The sequence below is a fragment of the Chiloscyllium plagiosum genome, chromosome 31 (genome assembly GCF_004010195.1).
Source record: "Chiloscyllium plagiosum isolate BGI_BamShark_2017 chromosome 31, ASM401019v2, whole genome shotgun sequence".
NCBI lineage: Eukaryota > Metazoa > Chordata > Chondrichthyes > Orectolobiformes > Hemiscylliidae > Chiloscyllium > Chiloscyllium plagiosum.
This window is the reverse complement of record NC_057740.1, coordinates 4,332,894-4,346,247: the sequence shown is the minus strand read 5'-3', so window position 1 is coordinate 4,346,247 and position 13,354 is coordinate 4,332,894. Positions and strand designations below refer to the sequence as shown.

Sequence of the window (13,354 nt, the reverse complement as noted above, 5' to 3'; positions counted from 1 at the left end):
CCAAGTGTGGCCTCACCAACCTCCTGTACAACTGCAACATTACTTCCCAACTTCTCTACTCTACCCTGCCTGATGAAGGCCAGTGTGCCAAAAGCCACTTTCACTGCCCTGTCTAATTGTGACTCCACTTTCATAGAAACGTGTACCTGAACCCCAAGGTCCCTCTGTTCCACTACACTCCTTAAGGCCCTACCATTCACCATGATTTTGATTTGACTTTCCAAAATGCAAGACCTCGCACTTATTTCCCTCCATGTAAACTATCCAAATCTGATTCATGGCCACGCCCTTGATCTTGCCATGTTGTGTGGATTTGCGAGTCCTATTGCAGGATAAAGTCACATCTGATCACTGTTATATCATTTCTTCACCTTCATTTCCCTTCCAATGCCTGAATGCCTTATAGCATTTTCGGGGATAAATGCATTTCAGTTGCATTTGACACAGGACTTGTACAACTACTTCCTGTTTAATCAAACTGTCAGCCCCATCTTATTTATTCCCCTAGTACAACCTTCATTTCTGTTCCCTTAAAACCTAGTGATGGAGACTTGGAAGGATATTGTGGACAAATGGCTTGACCATCCATTGGTTTGAACAGCCAATGCACATCTCCAACCAAACACTCCAGAGAATTTATGAACTTTCATTGAGTTAACTTATTTCTCACCTTTGGTCTCCTTTTTAAATATTTTATATTCCTATCTGATTGCAGTCAGGTTTTCATTGAACTGCCCAAAATGCTTTCCAAGTTCTTGGTTTTTCTAAGCTAAAATCAATCTTTGGTTATTACAAAATCCAAAAGCAAGCTGATTTTTAAAAATTTCTCTCTTGTAATAACTCCCATAATCTATACAAACTTTCATTAACATTGCAGTAGGCTTTCAGACAACTGCTCTCTGACACATTGGTTTAAAATCATGGTTCTGAAAGACTGACCTGATTAATTATTAAACCCCTTCACGAAAGATCTACTAGTTTAAAATTCTTTCCTAAAAAAAAACTGACTTAAATCACAACTTTGTCACTATCAAAATATAAATATCGGCTGATACTTTGTCATGAGCAGTAGTGGAGAAATCAATTCTTCTGTCCTGAGTTTATTCTTTTACTTCAAGTATTTTGACAAGAACATTTTCCAAAGAGAGAAGTATATTCATAACTTGTGTTTACTTGTTTTATAGCTGTTCATTGATTATACAAGTAAGTGTTATTCACGTTACCTTTCTGGCATAGACGACTATGAAGACTTGAATTTGGAGAACTTGACTTTACTGAGTGAGTACAACCTAATGGCTTTGAAATAGAACTTTTTCCACAGTCCCCACCTTGCCTTCAACAGCACTGCAACAGGAGCAATACATTCAAAAGTTGTGTACTTTGCACTTGCAATATCAAGTGTCTAACCATCACTCTGTGCCTTTCCTTGATAATACTTAAAACTAATTCAAGTGGATGATTGCAAGGTCTTTGATCTATTGTATTGAAAATGTGATGTAAGTATATGAAAAGGTCTGGGCCAATCAGCCCATCCAGCCTGCCTGAACTTAATTATGTTTTTGTAGAAGTGGAAAAAATATTTGCTAAAAGATTATTGCACAGTGAATACTTGTCCTCCTAGAAATGTCTTGTGTCTCATCATGAGACTTGTATGTTTTTGTCACATTTATGTATAACCAATAGAAAAATTAAATTTATGTAGCTTTGACCCATTGGCACATGGTATAACTCCTTACCACATTGGCATCATATTCTGCCTTGGAAATCTTATGTTCCTGCTTCATGCTAAGAAATTGTTAACTAGATGGGCTGTTGAGGCTGTGCTTTCCCCATGTGACCCCTTTAACAATGCCTCAGACTTTGTGAGATCTCAGTGATAAGGTAGCTTCAACTGCTGAATGGGGACAGGGTGTGGTATGATGGGAAATGTTTAAAATGATGGACAATTGTTTAAACTTTTTCACAGTTCACAGGCTTTGTAGCAACAGCAATCAAGCCCCAAAGCCTTGTCTGTTAGCCTATACCATGGGACAAAAATAACAATTGAGGGACCTTGCACCTGTTATTTAATCTGAATTCCATTGCCTTAAAGTTCGCTAAAATCTTGTCTCTTTCATTGAACCTTTGACCAAGTGAACAGCTGTTTACAATTCACCCTGTCAATGCCCCTAATAATCTTATACACCCTCAACCTTCTCTGCTCCAAAACAAAACAACCCAGACTTATCCAGCCTTTCTTCATAGCTGAAATGCTCTGTCCCAGGCAACAGCCTGGTGAATCTCCTCTGCACCCCTCCAGTATAATCAGATCTTTCCTGTAGTGTGGTGACCAGAACTGCACACACTTGTGGTCTAACCATAGTTCTGTATAGCTCCAATATGACCTCCCTGCTGAGATGTGGTCCTGCTATCGAATCCAGTCTAAATTGATATCTGACTAGCTCTACCTGCAAGGATTATTAATGGCTCCAGAGCTTTCTGCAATCGTTCCATATCCTTTTACCCACAAAGATGTTGATTTCTTTTTTATTTGCTGGATTTCCAAGCAAGGCATCTCATCTTGAACCATTTTGATTGTGGGGACTAGTGATTGGATTGGTTGGTTAATTAAAGTATTTCTAAGAATGTTAATTATTTTTGAATCCAGAAACAAATTTTGAATGTATGATCTGGCTGATATCCTTAGCCGTGTGCTTATTGCAAATCAAAATCGGAAGCCTGTTATACCTTTGAAATTGGGATTTTGCTGACAGCAGTTAAGGTCCCTAGTTTGAATTGAAATGATTTATTGAAAAATATCTATTCTGTACATTGTAGAGCAGCATTTTGGAGTGGATGAAGCCCAATTTGATGCTTTCACTGCAGAAAACAGAAGTTTGGCAGAAGAGCTGGAAAAGTTGGAGAAAGAGAAACAGAATGAGCCGGTTGGTAATGTTCTTTGTCTTTCTCGTTTGTATTTTTTCACATTTACAAAACCTACATTGGTGTTTCTGTTTCTTGCTGTGGGAATCAGTTTTCAATACATGACTACATATCTATAAGTTCATCTTAGAGGAGTATGAAATGCTTCTGGTTTGACCTTGATTGTGAAAATGAAAAAAAAATCAGAATTGCTTGAAGCTGAACTTAAAGCTGTATTTTTAAAGCTGAATCTTGAAGAAGATTTATAGGGAGCAAGAAAGAATGTGATGGTTGCTAAGTGCATCAGCATTTGTGCAATGAATTATGATCTGGTAATATTCACCAATTAGTTATGGGACCTTGGATCATTAGCCAGGTTGGTGGGTCCAAGGAAACAACAGAGAGGGATTGATGCAATGTGGCAGGAGGAGCTGTGTCATCGAAGAAGTGTACTTGTATATGTTTGAATTTGAATTGTGGCACAGTTGGAAAGGTAGAACTCTCGGCCCTGGTATTTATTGGTTTGGTAGGGATTTCAGCACCAATCTGATGTGTTGTTTTGTCCTGTTGTAATATGATACATTTGTATAGTTGATTATATGTATTGATTTTTATATGGTATTTTGTAGATGGGAGGGAACCCTTCCTTTATTTTTTCACCTATATTAGGTTTTTAGCTGGCTACATGTGATTTGGGACGAATTCAACCATTCTTCTCTTCCCCCACCCCCATATGGTTCAAAACTGCATCAACCAGAATGAAACAGTGGTGCTCAAATGGGCTGTTTTTGAGCTGCTTCAGTATTGTTGAAGCTACGTTTTCCCGGATCAGTGGGGAGTATTCTGTCACCTTCTTGACTTGTGCTTTGTGGATGGTGCAAAGATTTTATGGAATTAGGTATGTCACTTGATATAGAATATCCAGACTTCGACCTGCTCTTGTAATCTTGTATTTGAATGGTAGGTTGAGTTAAGACTCTAATGATCCCAGGATGTAAATGGTAGATGATTTAGCAATATGATTGTCATTGGAAGTTTTTCATTTAATACTTTAGCTATGTCCCATGTCTCCATATGTAAATCACTTCTGTTGTTCCTGATTTGGAGATGCCGGTGTTGCACTGAAGTGTGCAAAGTTAAAAATCACATAAAAATAATATGTTTGTGGGGTGAATTTGTACTTGCAGTTACATTGTACTTTGCTCAAAAACTGCATGAATCCATGTAGGATTCTGTTAATTCATTTTTTTAGATTAGAATCAGTCTAAACATTATGGCACAGACAGCAGCACACAGGAGACCAACACCTTCAACACATTATCCGGGCTGATACCAATTGTTAAAAAATTCACCTAAGAATGTAACTTTTAAAAGAGGTTTTGCGATTCACATATGAAAGAAGTGAAACTAACATGATCACTCTAACAGATGAGAGACTTAACAAACAATCAAGGTATTTTTCAATGTATAATTTCAGTTACATCACACTGTGAACTTTTGCTATAAATTTTGTATCTTGTAATTGTGTTCTCCACAAAACCTGATGAAGGAGCAGCGCTTCGAAAGCTAATGCTTCTAATTAAACCTGTTGGACTATAACCTGGTGTTGTGTGATTTTTAACTCTGTTGTTCCTAATCAATTACACTTTTTTTATTATTTATATGCTTATAGAAAACTTTGGGGCTTTGTTTTAGGTTGTCTACCATTCTCTTTTTATATTCTCTCTTTGCTGCTTTGACTTTTCTTATCCCATCTGAAACTTTGATATTCAGCTTGATTCTAACTATTTTATAATGTAAGTATCCATTTTCTTCACAATTTATATCTATTTGCTCATCCTGGGAGCACTAATTTTGTTTCCCTTGCATTTTGAGGGGATATGCTTTGACTGCACAAAATATACTCTCTTTTGAAGTTAACCAATTGTTCAGCTGTTGAATTTCCCATCTATTCTACCAAGATCCATTCTTTACTCCAGTTTACGTTTTTTACTCTGGGATTGTTCAGTGTCCTTTGTGTAGTAACCCTCGACACTAAGGTGTAATGATCACTGTCTCCTAAACGGTCTCCTACTGACATTCTATCAACTTGGCCAATCTTATTTCCAAGAACCAGCTCTATCATTATTGCCTTTGTCCTTGGGGTGGAAACACTGTTTCGAAAAATTTCATGAAATTGCTTTGGGAACTCTTGTCTCTGTTTAAGAGATAGTGATCATTATATCTTAATGTTGAGGGTGACTATACAAAGGACACTGAACAATCAGAGTAAGAAAAGTAAGAAAATATCAACAGGAAAAGAATGGATCTAGGTAGAGTAGATGGAGCTATAGGTTGGCAGGAAATTCAACAGCTAAACAATTGGTTAACTTCAAAAGAGAATATATTTTATGCAGTCAAAGCATATTCCCTCAAAATGCAAGGGAAACAAAGTTAGTGCTCACGGGATGAGCAGATTTCTTCAACACTACATGCATTCACAGACCTGAACAGTAACTCTGATGTAGAATTTTACTTATTCTCATTTACTCTAACCCCATCTATTAAGTTACTATTCTTCTTCTGGTGCTGTCCATCTCTACAGTGCTCTGTGTAGTTTAAGCCCTCCTCAACAGCACAAGCAAGATACCCACAAGGAACTCACTCCCAGTTATGACTAAGTCTTAAGCTCAACTTTTATCCAGCCCTTCTGATCTGCACAGGTCCATCTCTCTTCAGCAACTGCCCAACAATTTACTCCTTCTGTTTCTGTGCTCAATTGTACATGGTAATAGCTGAAATCCAGGGATTGTCATGGCTGAATTTTGCCACTACCACTGTACCCTGTATTAAATGGCATTGTTCAAAGCCTGATGATCTACATCTCCTATTTTTGTGTGTTTATGCCCTCTGCTGTACCATAATGTCATAGTGCGTGTCAGACGTACTATACTATGTGAGCAGCAATAGCTTAAAATATGAGAAAAACTGAAATCTTTGTCCAAGCCATAAAATCCATTTCTCTCCCTGACTATTGTCTGTAGCGGAGTCACACTATATGCAACTGTATTTGACCCAAGATAACCTTGTAGCCACGCATCAAGACCAACATGAAGTTTGCCTATTTTGTGTAACGTTGCCTGAGTTTGTTCATTCTCTGAAGTCCTCATCCATGACTTGCTTGGACTGAATCATCCCAGCAATCTAGTTGACCAGCCTCTCTTTAAACTTGAGGTCATCCAAAGATCTGTTAGCATCCCAACTGTCACTAGATCCCATTCACCATCACATTACTTTGCTGATCCACTTGAGATCCCAGTTAAGCAACACTTCAATTAAAATTTTCAATCTTGTTTTCAGATTCATCCACTGAATCTCCCTTTTCTATCTCTCCCATCCTAATCAGTCTGATATCTATAGCTGCTCCAAACTTGGTTTATTGAATGTTCCCAATTTTTTAATTACTCCACCTTTGCCCATTATGCCTTCAGCTGCCAAGGCCCAAATTACGTACTTAAACTTCTCTGCCTGTCTTATCCTCCCCCTCCCTTTAAAGTATTCTTTAAAATCTACGTTCTTGATGAAACCCTTTGGTCACCTGTTATATAAATTAGTGTCCTAATGTCAAATTTTGTTAACCGTTTGGAGATTTTTTGTTTGTTGCTCTGTACATGCCACAAATACAAATTCTTCCTTTACACCTTGGTCCTGCCCTACAGCACTCTATTTTGTGACTTGTTCTCTTAGTATCTAATCATCGTTTCAAGTGGTGTCATGGTTATGTTGCAATCCTTAAATATCTAAAGTTTTACAGGGCTTATGAAAGGAGCTGGGAGCTACAACTTATTGCATATCTGTGGACAGTAAGGCCACTTGGACTGGGGAGGGGGATTTGCAGTTCTCTTTCAGAAGAGGGATTTTCCATAAGAGAGCTGCGGTCAGTCATTTGGTGAGGTTGGCATACATTTCCCCTGTGGTGTCACTTTACCAGTATTGTGTTATTTAGACCATTGGCTATTCTTGTAGTGGATTTTCAGGTTCGATATCATTAAAACCGGCTTTGTTAGGGATTAGTTGTGTAATTGTATCAATGTACCTAAGAGATGTAGGATATCAAGTTTGTAAAGATAGCTTTAGTGCGCATGATTTTCTTGTTTCTTTGCCTTTACACTAATGACTTCTGCAGACTACACTTCAGTCATGTAAACTTTCCAAGCTGGAAGTAATTAGTGCTTGCCTTTGTTTTATTTAAAAAATCCAATTAATTATTTAAAATGTGTGGGTAAAAGCTGAGTACTTAACTCAAACAAAGAAACCCCAGAGCTGTGTCATTATAGAGCAATTTCATAATTAACTTTTGATTTCAGGACAGGGTTCAGGCACTGGAGAAAACAAAAATAAGTTTGCAAAAGGACCAACAGAAATATAAGAAATACCTGGAAGAAATGGAACAGCACAAAGCTCTTCTTGAGCAGAGAGCAAAAGGGATCAAAGATGAAATAGAATCTGCAGGTAATAGTTTTGTGGTGGTTTTGGAGAGTAATGAGACGGTGAGTAATTTTAATTGCAACAAAATAGCATTTAAACTTTAAAGGTTATTTTGCTGAGATAATTGAAGTACTCTGCAAATAAATACTAAACAACCTCAATCAAAGTATATTAGGCTACACTTCCATTTTCATTTTGGTTGTATTTTAGAGCCATTACAGCACAGAAAATCATTTGGTTCCTTTAACTCTTGTTATCTTGTTATTTAACTCTGTGGAGCATCCACTCAGTCTTATTTGCTCTGTATGTCCATCATCCTGTAAGTTTCTTCCACTCAAGTGCCCATCCAGCTTCCTTTCAAAGGAAACTACCACCTTTCTAACAGTCAGGTTTTAATCATTACCAATCACTGTATCAAGAACAGACTCTCCTCTAATTCCCCTGCATCTTTGGCTTGTGCCTTACACCTGTGTCCCAGAGTCCTTGTTCCATAAGCTGATGGGGATGGCTTTTCTTTGGACATTCTATAACAGAAACCTGTAGTAATGTTCCACATGTCTATTGAGTTTTAACTAGGTGAAAGGCTTCAGAAGTGAAACTTATTTCATAGCTCTTTGAAAGTGATGACATAGGAACAAGGGGCTGAATAGTCGCTCTCTGTACTGTATCCTCTTAAGCTATGAAGAGGAAGATCTCTAGGAAAGATGAGATTGGTGGAAAACCTGGAAACATTATCTTAATGGGATTCATAATCCATGGGAGGTAGGAGGAAATGTGAAGAGTGTTGACATTTGGCTACTGCTTGGTAGAGGTCAGTACGCCAGTCAAGAACTTGTCAGCAGGATTAATGATGCTGATGTTGAATTTGAGGGAACATGTATGTCTCAAGCTCCTCAGGAGGGAGACTAGTTAGATGAGAGAAATAGAGATGGCTGACATCACCTCAACAGTTCTCGGTGAAATATTCAAGAGTGAATGAGTCCACCGAGATTGGAGATGTTCGGAAGGATCTGATGAGTTGAGAGAAGACCCCGGCCAGAAACATGCATGCAGAGGAAGTGGCAATCAGCTCAACATTTCATGAAGCTGGGATGTCAGACAATAAAACTAAGTCCTTTGCAGATCAAATCAAACAAATAACATCAAACTGAAAGTTGAAGTATATAATGAAAACACAACAATTGTAGAAATTAGTGGAAAGATTGGATCAGCGGGAAGTGATGGACTGAAAGGAAGAGAACAAGTTTTCTGTTAAGGTGAAATGAAACTGGGAACCAGGATAGCTTTGAGACAGAATTGGTGTTGCAGTCAAGAATATTCATGTGGCAGCACGAAGTGTGGATCCTGAGATGCAGCAAGAATAGTCATTTTTGTGGAGCATTGAATGTGGTTAATGGACCTGAAAATGAAGAGTAGATTTGTAATTCTCATGAAATAAGTCAGAGCTGGGAAAATTTGCTATGAAAACATTATTTTTATACATAAGAAAAACAGAAACAGTAAGTAGCTAAAAAGAAATCCCATCAGAAGAACATAACTTGCTGATGCATGTGTTAAGTGAAGTGGTAATGAATTAAACAATAACACAAAGACAATACTGCAGATGCTGGAAATTTGAAGATTTGAGATTTTAAAAAAAAGCTTGTTGATTTATATTCCTTTCAAAATAATTTACTTGTTAAAATAAGGGATGTGTATTGGATCATGTATATTTTGTCTCTTTCTTTAAGAACTGGAGTTAGATGCAGTTAAAGAGGAGAGCAACAAATTGCAGCAAATATATGATGTACAGGAAGTCTCAGCCGTTGATGTTAAGAAAATGAATCATGAGAAAAATGAGCTGCATCAGGCAACAATTTTCCTGAGCAAAAGCCTTGAAGATGCAGAGAAGAGGATGTGGAATGAAGAGATAAAAGTGACAAAGGCCAAGGAAATGGTGAGGTGTGCTCTGAATGAGACTGAATTATCAGGTGTTTAATTAATTGTTAATTATTCTTAACTAAAGTAAAAATTTGCAGTTGCCAAATAAAAAGCACTGGATTTTCTGGTGTGTCGAATTGTTAAACTTGTAGGAAGAGGAATGGGTTCCCTTGAGCCTGTTCTGGTATTCAATGGTATAATGGTTGATCTAACTGTATTTGCCACATCCCTTCGAATCTTTAGTTTACAAAAATCTATCAATCCGAATTGAAGTTAACCACAGATCTACATCAGTTTCTAGTTTGTGTAACTTCTTTAGTTTAATCCAAGAAATCCAAATATCATTCTGATGAATCAATGCTGTGCTCCCTCAAATATCCTTCCTGAAGCGTGGTGTCCAGAACTGAACATGATACTTCGTGTGTATTCTCACTTGGGATTTTTATGGCTACAGCACAGTTTCGGCCCACTTTTATTCTAGTTGTCTAGATATAAATGCCAGCATTCCATTAGCCATTTTATTTAAAATATGAGCATGTATAATTGCAAACCATTTATCTGGACCCCCGAAGTTCTTTAGGCCACCAATGGTTTGAGCTTTCACCAGTTAAACAGTACTCTGATCCTTCTCCGATCCAACATGGATGATCTCATATTTTATTCTTCCAGTTATCAATCAATTCTAATCAAATTTTTCCTGACTTTAGACCTCGCTAACAGAGCCGATATTTCTGTTTGGAGGACACATTCAGCACCTAACCACAGCTAACTTGCTATCAGTAGATTGCATATTGTCCTGCACTGGGTTGATCAACTGACCAAAAGATTGTAGCCTGCCCGAAACGTCTATTTTTCTGCTCCTCGGATGCTGCCTGACTTGCTGTGCTTTTCCAGCACCACTCTAATCTTGACAAAAGATTGTAACGACAGCTTTTCTTTTGAGAATCCTCTGGTCCTTACCTTTTTAATACAGGGGAAAAAAAAAGTCAGAACTATCTTTACTGTCTTTGCCCAGCTAGTTTGGTGTGACAGTGCTGAAATTGTACTATTTCACAGGTGTGTATGCTTTTTTTTTTCTGGAATGTGCTTTGTATTTTCAACGGTAAGAATTTGTTTGCAAGTGGGGGATCCTACATGTTCTTCCTAGACTGAAAAAACAGTTTTTGGAGTCCACTTTTCTGAAATCAGTCCTGAGGTGATGACTGCTCATGTTGCCATCTAGATTCACTTTGATCAGTTATGTGGAATAGAAAATTTTGCAATATTGTGGATCATTTGATAGCAAGTATTGGGGAAAATCTCAGATTTGATTCATAGACTTAACTGATATCCTGCATATTTCTGTAATCTAATGATTTTTAAAAATTTATACTGATTGCTCCTCAATCACTGTTTCTCATTGCTTTATTTCAGCTGGAAGTCAGACTACAAGACTACCATACAATGGCTCGGAAGCTCAAGCTAATTCCTAAAGCACCTGAAAATGCTCAAGCACAAAACTTTGAGATAAGCCTGTTGGATATTGTGTCTGGGAAAAAGAATCTACCACAAAATACTGAAAAAATAAAAGTAAGACATTACTTTTTTGTAAATACGTTATGTTTTTACAGTTGATAAGGAACATTAATGTTACGTTATGATATTTGAAGTACTGATCCAAACATCTTTAAAACATTATAAAGTTTCCAGCTTCCGCTATCTTTCCAGGCATGAATTCCAGATTCCCACTACCTGCTGAATGAAAAGGTTTTTTCCCTAATGCCCCCTGATCTCCTGCCTCTTTCTCTAAAACTGTGCCTTCTTATGATTGACCCCTCAAACAAAGAGAACAGCTGCTCTCTAGTCACCCTGTCCATACCCCTCATAATCCTACACACCTCAATCATATCCTCCCTTAGCCTTCTCTGTTCTAAACAAACCAATCCAAGCCTATCTGGTCTCTTCTTACAGCTCAATTTCTCCATCCTGGTGAACCTCTCCTGAACCCCAACTAGTGCTATCACATCCTTCCTGTAGTGAGGTAATCAGAACTACACACAATATTCCAGTTGTGGTCTAACCAACGCCCTGTACAACTTCAACATTACTTCCGTGCTTTTAAATTCTGTGCCAAGACTGATGAAAGCAAGTGTCCAATGTGCCTTCTGAACTATCATAGTCACATGCTCTGCGGACTTCAGGGACCTGTGAATAATTAACCCAAGATCCCTGAATTCTTCTAAGCTACTCAGTGTCTTGTCATTCATTAAGTACTCCCTCACCTTGATTCTTCTTCAAAAGTGCATCACCTCACACTTGCCAGGGTTACATACGATCTGCCACTGGTCTGCCCATCTGATCAACCCACCTATGTCTTCCTGTAACCTACAACCATCTTCTTTGCTATTAACCACCCTACAAGTCCTGGTGTTGTCTGAAAATTTGCTTAATATTCCCCCCACATTTTCATCTATAATATTTATTTATATATGCAAACAATAAGGGTCCCAGTACTGATCCTTGTGGTATACTGCTGGATACCAGCTTCCAGCCACTCAAACAGCCTTCAGCACTACCCTTTGCGTCCTTGTAGTAAGCTATTTTCTGATCCATCTCACCAGGTTTCCCTCAATTCCATGTGCTTTAACCTTCTCAATCAGTCTTCCATATGAGACCTTGTCAAACCTATGCTAAAATCCATATAAATGATACCAACTGAGCTACTCTCATCCACATACTTGGTCACATTTTCAAAACATTCTAAAAGAAAATTTAGGCATGACCTCCCTCTGACCATCCCTAATTAACCCATACCTTTCCAAGCTGGTATCTTCAGAATTTTCGCCTGTAGTTTCCATACCACTGACATGAGACTCTGGTCTTTAATTTTGGTTCATTTCTACCAGGAGAAAGTGAGTCTGCAGATGCTGGAGATCAAAGTTGAAACTTTATTGCTGGAACAGCACAGCAGGTCAGGCAGCATCCAGGGAACAGGAGATTCGACGTTTCGGGCACAGGCCCTTCTTCAGGCCCTTTCCTGAAGAAGGGCCTGTGCCCGAAACGTCGAATCTCCTGTTCCCTGGATGCTGCCTGACCTGCTGTGCTGTTCCAGCAATAAAGTTTCAACCTTCATTTCTACCAGCCCTATTAAAAAAACATTTAGTTGTCTTCCAGTCCCCTGGCACTTACTGCATGGCCACAGAGGAATTAAAGATTTGTGACAGAGCCCCTGCAATTCCTACTTTTAAATTATGCTCCTGGTTCTAAATTCCTAACCAAAGGAAGCAAGGGCAGCACAGTGGCACAACAGTTAGTACTGCTGCCTCACAGTATCAGGGACCCGGTTCATTTCCTGTCTTGAGTGACTATCTGTGTGGAGTTTGCACGTTCTCCCCATGTCCTCATGGGTTTTTTCCTCCCATGGCAACCTGGGATGCAGTTCATTAGGGCCGGGGGATTTGTCTGTTTTAAAGCCTGACAAGAGCGTCTAATACCTCCCCAGTTGTTATGTCAAACTGCAAGTTCCTCGCAATCCCTTTTCCTGAATTCAGTACGTACATTCTCCATTTCCAGAGAGAAGACCAAAGAGAAATATTCACTCAACATCCTTCTAATATCCTACAGCTTCAAACACAGGTTTCCCCCTGGGCCCTAATGTTTCCCTGGTTAACTTCCTCTCTTTAATTATAAAATATCTTAGGATTCTGCCTAATCCTGTTTGCAAGTCCTTTTTCATGATGTCTCTTCTTTGCTCTTCTAAATGCTTTCTAAAGCTCCCCCCTGCGTTTTCTATATTCCTCAAGGGCCACAGCTGAATTGCTCACTTTGGACTTGCTAAAAGCCCTACTCCTCCTCTTTATCCAGTCCTAGATTGTCCGCGACACTCAGGGTTCCCTGGATACATTTCAAGAAATACACCCCCTCTAAACCTTAACACTACGACTGTTCCAATTTATGTTGGGAAAGTAACATGTTGAGTTGCGTTATTAATGCCTTGGGATTGAGTATCAAGGTTTTTTTTTTTGCAGAGAGATTTTTTTTTGCTGTTGAGTTCCAGATTTCATTTGTCAGTGAATTCAATGGCCCG

The 13,354-nt window shown here is 38.6% G+C and overlaps 1 protein-coding gene across 2 annotated transcripts in view; it reads left to right on the top strand.

Annotated features, from left to right (window-relative positions):
- ndc80 (NDC80 kinetochore complex component) overlaps nt 1-13,354 on the top strand; it is a 61,444-nt gene that overhangs the window by 36,084 nt on the left and 12,006 nt on the right. For both annotated transcript variants that reach the window (XM_043720866.1, XM_043720865.1), the window contains exons 8-12: nt 1,185-1,278; nt 2,818-2,924; nt 7,248-7,392; nt 9,099-9,304; nt 10,702-10,857. In XM_043720866.1, coding sequence (XP_043576801.1) covers nt 1,185-1,278; nt 2,818-2,924; nt 7,248-7,392; nt 9,099-9,304; nt 10,702-10,857 — 708 coding nt within the window. The remainder of the gene's footprint in view (nt 1-1,184; nt 1,279-2,817; nt 2,925-7,247; nt 7,393-9,098; nt 9,305-10,701; nt 10,858-13,354) is intronic.